Genomic DNA, 18,332 nt, shown 5'->3' with positions numbered 1-18,332 from the left:
CCTCCAAAAACAGTTACCCCATATTGTAAGAGTGTAACAGTAGGTCTGAGCTTCTTTTTTTTTCAGTTGCTGAATGAACATTTTATATAAACAGCGTTCATATTGTACTGTGGTTACTTAATACGGATTACTTGACATTCATTTTTCAGCAGGTAACTGAATTTAGTCCAGTTTTGACCGCGTAAAATGAGTGAATGAAATTTTGAAGCATCATTATTTTTGAGGCTTTAAAGGAATAGAAATTTGAGAGAGCTTAGTACAGCAAAGTTTAAAAATTTGGTGGTAGTACTTTCAAGGAATGATGGCATTTGAAGTTCTATAATGATAGCCGAATTAATCCATATCTAAACTCTATTCAGCCCAGCTGGAGGGTATCCAAGCTGTCCTTGTCGACAACTAGCGTTCAGCCAAGAAACAAATTCCTACAGCATAACAATGCAAAAAGCTCACACACACACGCCCCTAGTGTCAGAAATTAATCAGTTAAAATCTGAATTCCCTCTTCACTCTGCTTAAAACCGGATCTCGCTCCCACTCGTATATCCAGTTATTACCATAATCGCAGCTAATATTTTGCTGAGTACAAGTATGGTACAAAGAGGTTGTAGGCATTCATCACCTCCAATGAAGCTCTGTATTACCAAAAAGCAATAGAATTATTGGCACATAATAACTATAGATTGTACTTGGTATAGAATAACTTTATGTTTTACGTTTTAATAACCAATAAAATAAAACGGCCAAAAACGCTGGACTTTTGTAAAACTTTAATAAGTTCAGTCAAGTATTGAAAAAAAAAGATACTTGGACGAATCTCTGCTATTACAGAGGAACCGTTAGGTGAACGTTTTATTGTGTAATAAAATAAGGGCATCTCAGCCTATCCAATACACAATAGCGAATACCACCTCCCCGTGTACAAACAAAATAAATAAATTAATTTCATTGGCTGGCAAATCTAATAAAAGAACTATCCAGGTCAAATATATACATGGTGTATAAGTATATGGTAGATTTGTTTGCATGTGCGCGTATTGGGCTTCGTATGGTCATCTCATTGGATAGTTATGTGAAGCGCTGCATTCTATAGGCTGATATATATATATATATATACTTTTATTTTCAAACCCATCATTTATATAAAGACGAACTGAACGTAAACTCCACTGGTGAGATAAGTCAGTGAAAATAATAGAGTTAAAAATATACACTACTACACAGTGAGGAAAGAGGCCCCAGACCTAAACTCAGACATTCATCACATGAATGTGTATATATGTATATACATTACGAAATCGCTAATATATATATAATCAAGGTTTCATTTTATTTATATTTCTTTTCTGTATGATTTCGAAAGTGTATGAGAAGAACGCAAAATATGGTAATGATATCCATTTAATAGTTCATCAAGAAGCTTATCTAAGTACAAACAAAGGAAAGGCGGACTTAGTGGACGGAGCAGCAGAGCTAAATTGGAATCGTTCAAAACATTTACTATTTGTAATAAAAGCTAACGTAAAACAGAATTCGATATTTCGCTTACGGGAGGATTGGGGGGGTCTTGAAGAAACAGGGATGCCAACTGAAGGTGATATCACTTTAACAAAGGAAGGAAGATTATTGCTAATTTTAGTCACAATTTTAATATTTTATTTTTGGTCACACTTCCGACCCCTCTAAGACTAGGTCTTCATCTTCAGGGCTTACGTTAATACTTATGCAGCTCCATGTTTGGAGTATAACTTTGCAAAAGGCGCAAAACAAGTTCTCTTAAGGTTTACTTATTGATGCATCAAAATATGCACCTATAGCTGACTTGCTTGAGATTACAGACGTGCAATATACGAGAGACTTATTGGAGAAAATTTGTCCGAATTTCTTTCAAAATGTCCCACTTAACATAAGTCCGCTCCAAGAAGATGTAAATGAGCTCCAAAAACCTGAACGAATTAAACATTTTTTCCCTGTTTACCAACATAAATCAGTACAATTAGAGCTGGGTTCTCTGTCTTTTTCTCCAGCAGTATGACTAGAACCTCAAGGAAAATGTAATTAAGAGAAAACTGAAGAAGAATAGATGAAATAATCTGGTACTTCACAGCCAACTTGTATGTATACAGGGTGACCAAAGTTATATGCTCCACCCACTTTTTTTTTAAACGGCGGGAAATTTCGAAAAAATAAAAAACACGTATTTAATCATTTTTAGTCTAGTTTATTTTCAGTGATTGACCCATTTTTTTAAACCCCTGTATCTCGAGATACAGCATCCAACTTTTGTTTTTTAAATGGAATGTTATATTTTTTGTTGCATATTTTTATAGTATTTGAGCTCCTAAAAAAAACACAAAAAAAAGTTTTGAAATCGGTTAGGTTTTTCAAAAGTTATGGTAATTTAAAATATGAAAAACAAATTTCAGTTTAATGTCAAAATTACGTTATTTTGTTTAAAGAATCTGTTACAATCAACGGATAGGCAAGCCAAAACTCTGGACTCCCACGCTTTGCTTGTAGCAGCACTTATGTGGCGAAGTCAAGATCTAGGCAGGCTAGAGTTAAGAGTAAAACCTAACCGATTTCAAAAAAAAATTTTTTTTTTTTTTAGGAGCTCAAATACTATAAAAATATGCAACAAAAAATATAACATTCCATTTAAAAAACAAAAGTTGGATGCTGTATCTCGAGATACAGGGGTTTAAAAAAATGGGTCAATCACTGAAAATAAACTAGACTAAAAATGATTAAATACGTGTTTTTTATTTTTTCGAAATTTCCCGCCGTTTAAAAAAAAAGTGGGTGGAGCATATAACTCTGGTCACCATGTATATGAAAATTTGATGTTAAATGATAATAATAATAATAATTATTATTATTAAGTATGCGATGATTAGAAATTACGTGATTTTAGTTTCGGTTAAGCTACAAGGATGGCAGGAAGGATCTGCAAGGATACAGAGTACTGATCCACCCATTAGCTGTAAGGTTTATGTAAATAGTTGTATATAGTAGAGAGATGAATGTGTGAAGCGAATGTATTTATAAGTAAGAATGGAGAGTGAGTGATATTCTAGTGATAAGCACCTAGACGATGATGCTGGCTGTATGGCGAAAGCCAATGCCAAAAAAAAGGCAGAAGAAGTATGCGACCTGAAGATAAATTATGACTGAAATTGGCTCTTATCGCAATAATCCGCACTCGAAATAAAAGAATCAGTAAGTAAATAAAATAAATTTCAGTCCAACTACTCATTAAGTGTCGTTGACGGTGGGAGGGTATAATACTTTAGTATTAACCTTTCTTTCTAACAGATGAAAAGTAGCTACACGCAGCATCCGCTCTTCATAACCAATTTACCAACACCTGCCTATATTTCAGTAGAATTCTTTGCCTCTAAATTGATGCAGATAATTGTAGTGAAATAGCACTCCGGTAGGCCGGATATTGATTAGTTATAAGTTTAAGTCTAGTTCCCGCTTCCTGTGCAGGAGATTATGCACGACAGAGAGAGAGAGAGAGAGAGCAGCACTACTGCCTAGTTCATTACAGATAGCGTTGGCACGAAAGAAATGTCAGTTTTATATAAAGTAAAAAAAAAAGAAAAAAGATATGATTGCAACATTGCAGTAGCGCGTCCTCGGTGGCCGGCAATGTGGTGACAAGTTCATGTAACCTTACCCCCCACCAATATGTCTGTCTGTCTGGATACCCCACTCCAAGGGAATGACGTGCTCCTGAGATCACCCGAACACTATCTCCTCTAGACGTACATTTATCTCGCAGTACTTCCTCCTTAGATAAATAAAAGTAATGCTCTATTAATGATGGTGTGTGTACATTTGTGCGTGTGTGTTAGTGCGTAAGTACATACATTGAAAAGCTAACGTAATAATTATTAATATACAAGTGTAGAAGTACATTTCATTACTATTACACTACCTCTTATCTATTTCAGATAAAAAATATAAGTCCAGACAAAAGTAAACAAAAACTAATCCGCTGTTAACACTGATACGTCTATCTCATTCGCACTTTTTACAATTTTTATTTTTTTTATTTACGGTCACACAAATTTCCACAAGGAATCAAATCATCAATCTTCTGAGGAAAAAAAAGACATCTAAACCAAAGTGATAGGGTTTACAAGACATTTCCAAGTTTAAACCCTTTAAATTGTACTGCCAAATTACAGGAAACTCGAAGAAGAAATACTGTATAATCTCACTTCCAATGAACTACCATTCTTCGACATTTCATGCTCAAAATAATTGTTCAGAGATTAGAGAAGAGCCTGTATTCTTCACTTATCCCTTAAAAAAAATATCGCTTAACAATTAACAACTAAAGTTACTATCCCTAAATTTGAATGTTTCAATTAAAGTACTAGATCTACTTGTCTGTCATGTCGTAGCGAACTGAAAAGGAAACCATTAGAATCATTTTCGAATAAACCCTATTTACTTTTAACCTATTTCCTTCAAAATTTTAATTTTGGTGTCAATACTTAATTCTTATTAATATAATTTGATGTTATCCCTAGTAACACGCAAGTTTATTCTACCCCTGACAGGTTCCTAACTTTCATCCATCATGAGAGGTAGTTTAGTGAAGAGAATTCGACTTCAATTTTTTCCTGCATCAAACGATACTTGCTGAATTGCTATTATACAGGGTGTTCATTTTAAGACGGCTCAAATGCATTTCATGCTTAAATGGTTAATCTGAGCAAAAAATGGTAGAGGAAAAATTTGTTGCCAGTCACTTCTAGTTTCAGAATATGTGACTTGATTTTAGATTCCTGCCCGCATACGCGGCTGACGCGCGATCAAAAGTGAGGGTTCGCGGTTGACCCCCATTTTCATATACACGGTTTTAAAGAGTACGAGGGGGTACCCAAAAATAACCGGAATTGCGTTGCCGCGCATGGAGCTTATGTAGTACGCATTTCTGCCGCTAGACGTGTATAGCGCAATTCCTTGCCAGTTCAGTCCTGCCTGTGTTGTCTGCCTGGCTTGTTCTGTTCATCTGCAGTGATTGTTTTTACCAGCGCTGTTTTGTTCTTTTTTCGTTTTTATGATGGCAAGTTTAAGTGAACAACGTGCAGCTCTGAAATTTTGTTTTCTACTCGGCAAAATGCTGCTGAAAGTGTTTTAACGTTGAAAACAGCTTACAAAGATGACGCTATGGGAAAAACTCAAGTATACGAGTGGTTTACTCGGTTTAAAAATGGCGACATGTCGATTGATGACAAACCTCGTTCTGGACGTCCATCAACTGCCCGAATCGACGAAAATGTTGAAAAAATTCGAGAGCTGGTGTTCACAGACCGTCGACAGACAATTGATCAACTGTCAGAGAGTAGTGGGTTATCTTGGAGCTCGGTTCAGCTAATTTTAACGGAAGATTTGGGGATGAAAAGGGTTGCTGCCAAGTTTGTTCCTCGAGTTCTGACTGACAATCAAAAAGAACATCGAGTTGAAACATGTCGTGCTTTGAAACAACAGCTTGAAACTGATCCAGACTTTCTGTCAAAGGTCATTACTGGTGATGAGTCATGGTGCTATGGTTATGACCCAGAAACAAAGCAACAGTCGAGCCAATGGAAGACGTCATCTTCACCCCGACCAAAAAAATGTCGTCAAGTCAAGTCAAACATCAAAACAATGCTGATTTGCTTTTTTGATGCCAAAGGCGTAGTCCATTCAGAGTTTGTCCCCCCAGGTCAGACCGTCAATCAAACCTTGTATTTGGAAGTTTTGAAAAGATTGCGCAATAGTGTTCGCCAAAAAAGACCCGATTTGTGGCAAATAGGAGACTGGTTCTTCCACCACGACAATGCACCTGCACACTCAGCCATCTCTGTTACACAGTTTTTGGCTAAAAATGGCATGGTTCCGCTGCCCCACGCACCTTACTCGCCTGACCTGGCTCCGTGCGACTTTTTCTTATTTCCACGCATGAAAAAGGGCATGAAAGGTCACCGATTTGACAACATTGAAGAGGTCAAGAAAAAAACGAAGAAGGAGCTGTCAGCCATTTCTAAAGATGACTACAAAAAATGTTTCGAACAGTGGAAGCACCGGTGGGACAAATGTATTAGTTGTAATGGAGAGTATTTTGAAGGGGATAAGGTTGTTCTGTAAAAAATTTGTAAATAAATAGCTTTTAAAAAATAATTCCGGTTTTTTTTGGGTACCCCCTCGTATAAAAAGTTATGAAAGAAACCGGAAATCCCAATTCAATATCTTCAAAATTAAAGGTGCTAGGCCATTTCAAAATCTGATATTTTCTAATCATATTTCAATTTTTTGTTATCAAAGAGAAAGAACAGCATGTGATAGGTCATTTTTATGTATTTTTTCATCCCCTTTCTAATAAAAATATTGCCAAAGCAGTAAAGCTAGTATTTTTCTTAATATCGGGGAATAAGTCGTTTTCCGAGTGATTTTTCTAAGTAAAATCAAATGTTAAGAGCTTTAGATGTTCTCAAGCATACACAAAATGGTTAGAAATTAATTTTACATCTGTTACCAAACAAGAAAGTTTAATAATTATTTGGTAATTTTGGGAGAGTTGCGTTTAATTACCAAGAAAATTGGAAACCGCCCGCCACATATTTAAGTGATACTCGTATTTCAAGTAAAGGATCAAACTTATTCCTTAATTTATCAAATAATGCACTTCACTCAACTTTTGAAGCATGTACTGTGCCTTCAAAGGTGCCTCCTCTGGCACGCAAGCCAGGTTAGCCAGGAGGTTTCAACTGGTCTCTGAATCTGAGGAGGCACCTTTTACTAAACAATTTACCGTTCAACCAATCGCCCTCATGAAACCGTATCTTCAATCGATTATTTTTTTTCGAAAAAACATTTCAATAGTTATTGAACCATTTTCATGAAATGAACACACTAAGTTGAAAGAATATTATAAAAGGCTTTTCCAGATTATAGTAATAATATTAAGCTTAAAAATTGAATTATTAACGTAGAACTTCTAAACTAACTAATTTTGTCCGCAATCCTTGCATACTTGTCGGGCCTCAACGCGGCGAGTTTGAACCCTCCGATTTTCTATTTTTGAATTAAAACAAACACATATGTGCATGAAATTTGGTAGTATCATTTATAAGTATTATATCTTAGTATTTGTTTAGTTGGGTTCAATGCGTGCAAAGCACCATTTTTATGGAGCATGTCGAAATAAATTCTCCCTTTATATGGATAAGATAAGCCAATCCCTTTTTTAAAAAAACCCTTTTTTCTCAATCAGGGAAACTGAAAACCTATAGAAGAAAACTGTACTTGACGCGATAGCAAACCTTCTTTTGGCTAGAAATAAAACTAAAAGAAAATAAAGATGCAAGTATTTTTTTGTTCTTGTCCGGTAAGATTGAAATTACTGACATTGCAGCACCCTGGTGGTAGAGGTAGATTAACTTAGTGTCCAGAATTAAATAAGAAGTAGAACTGACGTAGGGAAGGGAAAGGAAACGTCTGTCCGACAGCCAGCGTGTGTGGCGATTGCCAGTGTGAGACAGAATTTTCAACTGTTTGCAACGCTCGCCGCACGCCACGGAAGTGGGTCGACTGGTATAAATGAGTGGTTAGAGTGTGACAGAGAAAGAGATGTTTTTGGAGGGGGCAAATGGAAGGGGAAGCACTCACTTCCAGTGTGTGTGTGTGTGTGTATGTCTGTACACACAAAGTGCAGCGACTGTAGTCTACGTCCTTGGAGGTCCCTTATCTCTTTAGTTTGTATCAGTTGTTATATGAGAGTGGGCACGCAGACATACCGCTGTGGCTCATTTAATCGGCCCGCCACTGATTACGCTAATAAAAAGAAAAATTAATTTTATATAAATCACAATAATAGTAATAAGGCTTGTAGGAGAATCTATTTCCCTGTTAATTGAAAATAATCAAAATTGGATGTAATATGAAACAGCTATTTTAAAAAAGCTTAGTCCCCATTGGTCTCCTTAAAATCTCTGAAAACAGGGAAAGTTTAACCATTTCAAGTACCCTCCAAAAAAAAACTTTTAAAAAGCACTCAGGTGCTCCCGTAAATCTTCTACTTAGACTTCTTCTTTGGAGAGAGAAAAGAAAAAACAAAAAATTCTCAATAAATTTAGATAGATAAATAGATTTACAAGTTAAGGCCTTTGACAGGGTGGGGATGAAAATGGCAAAAGGCTTACCAATATCTAAATCTCAAACTATTGATTATCTTTGGTTTGGAAAAGAGATTTCCACTTCACTTGTGTTTCCGTCTCGTATTATTCACACAATAGAACGACATCCTGAATTGGATAGACATCCAAAATAAATAGCAAATAGTTTCCATTTTTGAACAATGCTAACCACACTGCGGCAATAAGTTTATTTGGAAAAAGTTTTTGAAGAGAATCATTGAAAACAATTTTCAACAAAAAAAAAGAAAAGTTGAAAGAAATCTTTTCTCTGAAGCGGTACTTCCGGTTGAACTTAATTTTTACAAAATCTAACTTGACATCCCCTTGAAAAACGAGAGGTAAGAGAAGGCTAAAGTAAAAACATAAAATAGATTAAACAAAAAAACAGAACTTACGTGCAACAATGTATCCATCATTGTAGCATCCAAATATAAACAGCAGATTTACGTACGTCTGTTAACTGGAGTATTTGAGAAAATAGATTGGGTGCACGAACTAGAATGATATTATTAATATCATTGATAGTGCTAAATAAACGTTATAACAATTTGTCTAAGCGTATTCACTTGATTATTTCTATTATTGGTTATAATAACAGTATTAAAGGATATGTAATTTGTCACTTTGATCTGGGGTAAAATCTCAGTTTACAAAATTAAAAAAAAAGAAATCACTGAGAAATAAGCAAGGCATATTCTCTCTCTCCCTCTCCAAATGAGAAAACATGCACTCAACGACTGACGGAATGACGTGAATTCTTGCAATGCACATTTATATAGCGGACTTTAAACTCGAACAAGTGTGCACAATCAGCACTTACTCCCTACTGCAGTTCACAGTGTCAGTGCAGACCAACTTCACAACACAAAACAGATGATTGTCGTCGTACCCCCACCACTATTCCCTTATAAAACTGTTCATACCCCCCACTACTTTTTATATAGAATTTTTTTCTGTCGCTCCGGCTGGCAGGCTCTCTCTCGCTCACTTCTAGACAGTAAGACTTACCAAGGACGGTGCAAGCGAGACAGAGAACTTGGAGCTGTCTATAGCCGGTCGTCGTGTTTTGCCTCTTTGTTCTTCACTTTTTTTCTTTTTCTTTAATGTATCTCCCGCTCTAGTGTTTGAAGAGAGGGCGCGCTACTGCTCGAAGAGGAGTGGGGGCGAGACAGAGTGGTCTCGGGATCTCCAGGGTTACGCAATCGTCTAGCAGTCTGGTGCCGGACGATCAAGTCAGTCCGCACTAGACTATTAAACAATCTCCCACCATTCCACCACAGCACAGTAAATTGTGAAGACTTCAGGAGTTTTCAGACGGGTTTCTTAAGTCTAACTGGCGGATCAAGTGTCGTGAATTGAGACGCAAGTTTTGATCTTATTGAAGTGATTTATGCCAGCCTTTCGTATCTGCATCTAGCTTTGAAGAGTCATTAAGCAAAATTCAATGTTAAAAACAAGTTTACTGTGTCTTAAATTTAAACAGTTAACAAGCTTTGTCTACTTTATTGTAATTACGACAATAAGAAAAAGCCGAACAATGTGTTTCCGTTTTGTTTTAAATGAACTCTCCAGATATTGTTGATACATGTTTAATTATTTTAAATAAGTCATTAGTCTTTAAAAAAAATAAAACTAAGTTATTTTTAATTTTTAATTTTTTAAACAAGAAGGCAAAGTCATAGATTTCGTATTCGCCTCTGTGTGAAGTTATTGTGACTTGGTGGTATGTGTCAATGTACACACTAACTTACTCCCAAATTACAGGACTGGCTGTTTGTTTTAAGTTCGTTAGTAAGTAGAGATTTCTTACATGACAGTGACAAATTACATTCCTGTTTAAAAAGTTTGTTTAAAGTTATTTTCAAACCCTTCTAAAAAGAAGAATATATCTTAGGAACTAAATTGATAACGGGTGTTGAGTGACTTCCGAAAGACTGAAGTCTGTCTCTAGTATTGCCAGAGTCAAACGGCAAGGAGTTCTTCTTCTGTCCTAGTTCACCCTTAGATGAGATTATATTCCACCAATTGGGAGATGTTTTTCTCACAAGTCACTTTATTTTGGTTTATTCTTAAACTTAAGGGGGATTGTGGGGGGGTAGGGCAATGCAATGAGAATCTAAACTTTCTCCTAGATAAGTTTGGAAACTATTAGGCTAACCACACGAGAGTTTGGACCTTTACACGTTGTCTCATAGTTTCACGTTGTGCTAATAATGTTGGTTGTAAAATATCAGGATAATTGTGGTGATCTACAGTAGAACCAACTGAATATTTTGTCACAAACAATGTTGGATCAATAGGTAGGACAATATCATTAATTTCATCAATTAGGCTAAGATCAAAACGAAGAACATTCTTTTAACTCTGATGGCTACAATTTCCATGGTGTTCCATAACTATCCACACCTTGAAGTGCCGCCCAATTTTTCGGAAGTACCAGGTGATTCTAAAAAAAATTATTCTCAATTCAAACCGTCATATTTACGAGGGTCGTTTGAAAAGTCCGTGCAAAAATAAAAACTACTTAATTTTTTGGGGTAAACCCTTTTTATTTTTCAACATAGTCTCCTTTTAGGCTTATACACTTCGTCCAACGCTGCTCTAGTTTGTTGATCCCTTCCGAATAATAGGATTTGTCCAAGTCTGAAAAATAGCCATTCGTTTCTGCAATCACCTCCTCGTTTGAATAAAATCTTTTTCCCGACAGCCATTTCTTCATATTGGGGAACAAATAGTAGTCCGAGGGAGCCAAGTCTGGAGAATAGGGGGGATGTGAAACGAGTTGGAACCCTATTCCCATTAATTTTGCGACCACAACTGCTGAGGTGTGAGCTGGTGCGTTGTCGTGATGGAAAAGAACTTTTTTGTGGGCCAATCGTGGGCGTTTTTCTTGCAGCTCGGTATTCAAACGTTCCAATAACGATGAATAATATGCACCTGTAATAGTTTTACCCTTTTCCAGATAGTCGATGAGGATTATTCCTTGCGAATCCCAAAAGACAGTCGCCATAATCTTTCCGGCCGAAGGAACGGTCTTTGCCTTTTTTGGCGCAGATTCCCCCTTGGTAACCCATTGTTTAGATTGTTCTTTGCTCTCAGGAGTGTCGTGATGTATCCATGTTTCATCCACAGTGACGAAACGACGCTTAAAGTCCTGCGGATTCTTCTGGAACAGCTGCAAACCGTCCTTGCAACACTTCACACGATTTCGTTTTTGGTCAAGCGTGAGCAATCGCGGCACCCATCTTGCGGATAGCTTGGTCATGTCCAAATGTTGACGCAAAATATTATGTACCCGTTCATTCGAGATGCCCACAGCACTAGCAATCTCACGCACCTTCACTCTTCTGTCATCCATCACCATATCATGGATTTTATCAATGATTTCTGGAGTAGTAACCTCAACAGGGCGTCCAGAACGTTCAGCGTCACTTGTGCCCGTATGGCCACTCTGAAAATTTTGAAACCACTTATAAACTGTTCTAATCGAAGGTGCAGAGTCACCATAATGTTTATCAAGCTTCTCTTTAGTCTCCTGAGGCGTTTTGCCTTTCATAAAGTAGTGTTTAATCAACACACGAAATTCTTTTTCCTCCATTTTTGAAAATCACTCGACTTCCTCGATTCAAACGAATGCCAAACACAAAGAAATAGACCGATCTGGCTGAAACTTGGTGTGTGTTCTTCCAAGAGATGCTACTAACTAAATATAACCTCGATACGCGCCAGTAGTGCTATCTCTCTGACTTTGCACGCACTTTTCAAACGACCCTCGTACAAGTGGTGAAACTGGATCTAGTCAACCTAAGAGCCACTTTAGAAATTTGTAACCTTTCATAACATGACGCCGAAAGTCTTAAAGACACGAGACCCACTCGTTCCAAGTGCTAGCGGAAAGTCCGCGTTTTTTTCCTGGCGGGGAGGAGTTAAGGCTCCGGATGAATCTGTTCGAGTGAATTCAGTCAATTGGAACAAACACGCAAGGAAAAAAAATCTTTATTCAAACCCTATTCTCTATTTTTTAAAAGATTCCATTAAAATTAAATTCAAGGTAAATAAAAGGCAAGCTGCTAAAATTAAATTAAAACTTAATTGAGTTACATAAAAAGATGGATTTAGTTTTAATCCACAAGTTTGATGTAAAGTTACCTAATATTAAACTGTTGCCAACGGTTACTGCACAAAATGAGAAAATTATTATTTTTTTTCTAACTTACATAATTTTTGTTTAAGCTCCAATTCTCAGTGACAATTAATTGAATCTCAAAGGACGCATAAGTTCAAAAGTTAAAGAAAACTAGTGATACAAAAATTGGCGAAAGAATTTTTAGAATCGTTCGATCGTGGACTACCAACGTATCCAAAAGAATTTTTAGAATCGTTCGATCGTGGACTACCAACGTATCCAAAAGAATTTTTAGAATCGTTCGATCGTGGACTACCAACGTATCCAAAAGAATTTGTAGAATCGTTCGATCGTGGACTACCAACGTATCCAAAAGCGGACTTGTTCTGCACATGGATAAGAGGCTCTACTAAGTTTAAATCTTTTGGGATGCTCAAGGGCAGGAGGAGCCAGCAGGACTCGAATCTCAACTGCTGAACTAATCCCTTCTTAGTATTAGCTATTATTTTTCCCTTTAAAAATTAGACTGTTGCAACTCCGTTAAATGTAAATAGAAAAAGTTCAATGAGATTTTTGTTTATTATGTCTCCCTGTGAGGCTTGAAGCAAGGAATGTGTTAACTTGTTTTGGAGGCAAAAGATAGACTACAACATAAACAAAATAAAATGATACAAACTTGAATAGCAAAAAAATTAAATATTACAAGTTATTTATCCCTTTACTCTTTTACACACTAAGTTGTAGGCACGCACACAAAACTTGATATAATATAAATATATATATAAAGTGCCGGGGACAATAGAATACAGTAAATAGACGATGACTCATTGTAAGGAAGCCAGAGGTGGCTAAATTTAGTCGGACACAACCTCGTGTTTACATTCCCATTTAGACTAAAATATCACCAGCAATTCTTTACTACATATTATAAATATATAGAGACGATTTGGAAATATCTATTATATCCGGCAGCTGATTAACAGCAGAGAATTCTGGATTGAATGAAAACAATTATCGGCTGATTGAGTAAGCAAAATGAAAACATTGATTAAATTTTTAGGTAAAAAGGAACCGAAAATTGTGGCTATCAGTTATGAATCTTAACTCAGACTGTGGTGGCTTCTCTACGAGTCTGTGGACCAGCCACATCTTCCTGTGGGAAAGTCTACCTAATAAGCCGAGCATCCACAATATACGGAGGCAAGCTTGAAGGACCCTTGCCGACACAAGCCAAAAACAGTAACTTCAAAAGCACCAGGCGTACTCTCGAAATAAGTAATCATTAAGATGGGTTTTGATGGTATTGTCTGCTTTTCCCGGCACACCTGCCACTAGATCTTGAAGCGGAGGAACACATCCTGCCGTAAACTTTGGGATGTGAGATTTCTGGCACTAGGGATTGGTAATCACTAATTTCCAGCTCTCTCTGCTTCTTAGATTCCCCAGAGAACTGGACTACAGACTCACTACTCTTCTAGAAAGACCCTGAAGAGATTAGATCCACTAATTTAATGCTAACTATTCATGACGAAATATCTGTACACCATTAGAGGAATGGTGCATCTACAGAGTGCCAACACCTTGCTCAGATGAGTTCCTAGAAAGCCAGGGTAGAAAACCAAAGGGATTTCCCTTACCTTGGGATCCTAAAGCAATCTTTTCTTTTTAAAAATTTAAGGCATAAATGATTCATATAATTAAAGTAGGGCACTGAAGGTGTGGGTTAGGTTGGCATCAGAAAGTGGTTGTCCTTAATTGGGCTTCCACCGTTTTATTAGAACCCTTTAAAAAACGTGGCTGAGTTAAATTTTATTCATCCTATTTTTAAAAAGGGAAAAATGTACAGAAACGGCCCTTTATAAAAAATCTTAACTTAAATAAAGTTAATTCTAAAAAGTTGAAATGTTCAATTAGAAGTAATAGTCAAACATGTATTTATTCTGTACCGATAAGGAGAATATTTTCTAGTTCAACTTTTGATATCAAAATAAACCCGATGCGTTCTCTATGATTAGTACTATCGAAATTACTTCTAAGGACAAATTGGATTGGATAATCCAATAGTTTGGTTTGTAATGCTGTCTTTTATTTTTGTTTGTTTAAAAAATTAAATACAAATATACATAAATAGGAAAAGATTATAATTATACAATTTTTATTAGATTAATTAAGTTTTTGTTTGTAATTTAAATACAGAATTTAAATTAATATTTATTAATGTCAAATCTCTCTCTCTGACGGTGTATAGGTCAAGAGCCATTATCTTCACTTTGATATTAATTTTCATCTTTCAAAATTTGGCCTAATAAATATATTCTTAGAAATTATTACTACTTAAGAATTGGAACCATTTTCGAAAAAAAATCTCAAAAAAAGAATTAGAAAATCTATTCTGAAAATTGGCCCTTTTATCCCAAAAATTTTCTTCAAATTTGTAATTTTCCTTACATAATGAATTCCCATTATTGTAACACTAGACGAAGCCCTTTCCAGGTAAAAAGCTTTCCTGCATTCATCCCACAAAACTACCCTTTCATAAATATGCCCAGGAAAATGTATCCTAATGAAAGTACATCAAGCTACAGGATAACAAGCGGGAACAAAATCGCGCGGGCTTCCAGTTGGTGGATATCTCCCCAAAGCTTGTTGACGGATGCGGTAGAGTGGCAGATTCTAAATGTAAAACTATCTGCGACTTTTTTCATTTTTAAAAAGTATATCGCTTTTATGGCGTTAAAAAGAAAATCAAAATAATATCCAAACAATAATAATGGTGGAACTCTAAATAAGTTTTTCATAAAAACTTTTCCTTCATTTAAAACAAAAAAATCTACGAATAAAAAGGGATTGAATAAAGCTATATTCATTTTATATAAATATATAAATAAATATCTAAGGAAAATGAAGAAAACTATGGAAATTTCTAGAACATAAATGAAGAAGTTTTCCTAACTTTTGTAGAGGATTATGGAAGGTAAAATGGTATTCCGAAGGACAGCCAAATACACTTTTCTTGGTGAAAACTGTTTTACTTATTCAACTTTTAAGATAGTAGTTATTTTAAATTACAAATAAGTTTTCATGTTGGTTGGATTAGTTTAAGGACAGAATGGAAAAACTAAACTCCTGAACGTTGTATATACGTCATCGTGGAAACAAAATAAGTGCAAATAAAGTGAAATTTCCCACCACTTTTCCTCCGACTTTTGCTGGGAACGAGAAATGTTTGCTGCTACGAAAACTTTTCTTCTATTCATGAAAACTTCGATCTGGATTAAGAGAGGAGTTTTTTTACTTAGAAAAAATCTGAATTGCATTTTCTGTTGTAGCCCAAAAAAAATCATCGTGATTGCTGTCATCTTCAGTATTCTATTATTAGTCCAGATGAAGGAGTTTTGTTGCCATTTATATTTGGTATTTTGATAAAGAGGAAAAAATATGAAGAATATCAGAAATCTTGACATTTTGAGTTTGAAACTTGTTTAATTCTTACGTTCATTAAGTGATATGTCCTTACATTTCTCACGAATAGCACTTTAGAAATACTCCCCGTCAACCCTCTTCGCCCGAAAGTTACATTAATTGGATTTACGCAAGAAAATGTTATAATGCTAACAAGTATAATGATATGTAGAGTGCACTCTATTAAAGTACTCAATTAGTGTATAACTAGTTGACAGAAAATCATTTGGAATCGATTATGACCTCAATTACTATATTCATCGATTCCAGTAAACTAAGTTGGGTGATTTTGAAATCTTTCTGTTATCAATAATAACACCGTTATTGCGATGCGATCAAGTATTTATGCATTAAGTACTTCCGGAGCATTAAATGATATATTTCAGGCGAAAGCTTAATTTGGGAAATTTGATTGCGATACTTCCTCCTTCTGGGAGGAGGAGAAACCAACAATTCTGAGGAAGATGAGAGCATCAGATGGCAGAAATACGTGACCGAGTACACTACTGGCGAAGAGTTTGTAACATAGAAGAATAACCAACGGCATTGTTATGTACGTGAGTCTGTGGCTAAGAGTACGTGAGAAAGAGAAAGAAATAGTGCATTATGGGTCTTTTGGGGAATGTGTGAATGCCGTTCTATTTGTCCAACTGGGGGAGCGAGGGGCTCTGCACTGTGTGGGGGGAGCTAGAGGCTAGTGAGGGGAAGCGACATACCGTGCCCCCGCGCGCGCGCGCACATACACAGGAGAAATGTGTGACGGAGAGCTGCTAACTGGATTTAGAAATCTCTGTTTACATTCCAGAAATCCTGACCAGACTAAACACGCGCCCAGATCCGCCCGGCCACAGACACAACAACCAATGCGTGCTCCCCCATCGTCTTTTCATTCTAGCTTCAATTTCCAGGGACGGTCAGAGCCACAGTAGCTCCTTTTTCTCCATTTTCCACTCCTCTCGGACACACCCACATACCTTTTAATTGTGATTTTTTTTCTTTTACTTTCTCCTCCAACCCCCCCCCCCCGTGATTCATTCCCTAACTTTCCATCCTTAACGGGAAGTAGCGAGATCGTGTAGCCTCTATCACTTTAATTCTACACATTTGTAGTGGAAAACTAATTTCAGGGCATTTCTGCAGGTGAGATGCCGCTATTTTAATGTTTAAAGTGGATTTGTTGGACTTGACTATATAATAATTGTCCCTTAATTATTATACAAAAAAAAAAAAAAGTAGATTATGCTTTTCACCCGGTATTGAACTATGGGATTCAACGAAACGCTTCAAAAAAATCCACTCCCTTAAAGCTCTATTCCATGTTTCAAATCTAACCATTCACACAGAGTTATAAATTCCCTTTGTAAGTCAAGTTGATCGAGCTCGCTACAACTTTCATCAGTACGTACAGTCTCATTCCAATCCTCTTGTCCGCCATTCATCATCTCACTACATTCCAGATCACCCTGCTCTCGGCGATTAAAACGCCAGTGACCTCGCGATTTTCACACTCCTGAAGAGAGTAGTTAATTCTGGAGATGACTTAGGGAGTGTTACCGTTGGGTTGGTAAGTAAGTTTGTAGTAATGTCAGTTATTTTCATTGATACTACAATTTAAAATAAATTAAAAAAAAATATATATGCTTTTATAAATTACAGTTAATAAAAAGATTGGGAAGAACGGTGTAACCCTTAGGTGATGGTCAAATTTCCTTGCCCCCCGTTGGGTAAATTTCCATTGTTCCCAAGAATTTGTAAGGGCAAAAGGGAGAAGAGAGATTAAGTAGTGCAGTTACGCTGCCCGAATATAGACAAAGTTAATTACTTTAAAGGAAGATAAGCTGCCCTAAATGAGATCAGATTTAACTATAGTGGTGTACTACTGCTTCTAAAGATAGTTAACTGCTTCTGTAATGCAAAGTGAAATGAACAAGTGCCCTACTAAAGTATTTTATATGCAACCAGTTCTCCTATAGTAAAGATTAAATTTAAATTTGGGAAAGTTCAGGGTAACAAAAATATGTGATATTATGAATATATGAATCAAGAAATAAACAGAAGCGAATAGTAAACTAAATGAACAGCGAACACAGTCCCTACGGTGGGGAGAAGCTAAAAAAAGTAACCCCCTCGAAGTTTAAAATGGGCAGCATCAGAGAAAAACCAGTACCCCAGTTGGTTCTAGAGGTTTTGCACGAATAGCAAGAAAACGAAGCTGAGGAGGGTTGGTTAGTCAGAAAGATTATACTTGTTTGAATTTTCAGTTCAAATTTTATGGCATCCGAACCATCCAGTGTCATCTCCATATCCTCGAACTGTGGTTTCGAATAATGGTCAATGAGGCTAAATCTTACTAAATAACATTTACCCTCAACCATAAATACACCCTCTAATCTATCTGCACCAGGTTCCTATCCCTCTGGCCGATAAAGTGCGGTTATATCGAATTCTATCTCCAGAAACGCCCTGAAATTAATAAATCTATTCCTTATTCAAAGAACAGGAAATAAATGTGGCCTTTGTAGATAAATAAATCCACTTTTGAACTAAACTAA

At 36.3% G+C, this 18,332-nt stretch overlaps 1 protein-coding gene across 3 annotated transcripts in view; it reads right to left on the bottom strand.

Moving 5' to 3' along the window:
* The window catches only part of LOC141462246 (uncharacterized), a 138,206-nt gene that overhangs the window by 61,678 nt on the left and 58,196 nt on the right, over window positions 1-18,332 (bottom strand). Inside the window, exon 1 of one of the 3 annotated variants that reach the window (XM_074143953.1) lies at window positions 8,588-9,056. The exons of the other annotated variants lie outside the window; for them this stretch is intronic. Within the exon in view, the coding sequence (XP_074000054.1) occupies window positions 8,588-8,608 (21 nt within the window). The 5' untranslated portion in view covers window positions 8,609-9,056. Of the gene's footprint in view, window positions 1-8,587; window positions 9,057-18,332 lie in introns of those variants that run through there. 3 annotated transcript variants of the gene reach the window in all.

This window comes from Rhodnius prolixus, unplaced genomic scaffold (genome assembly GCF_049639745.1).
Source record: "Rhodnius prolixus isolate KJV_2025 unplaced genomic scaffold, Rpr scaffold_1, whole genome shotgun sequence".
Classification (NCBI taxonomy): domain Eukaryota; kingdom Metazoa; phylum Arthropoda; class Insecta; order Hemiptera; family Reduviidae; genus Rhodnius; species Rhodnius prolixus.
Note: the sequence above shows the minus strand (reverse complement) of the source record. Positions and strands in the feature narration are given on the sequence as shown.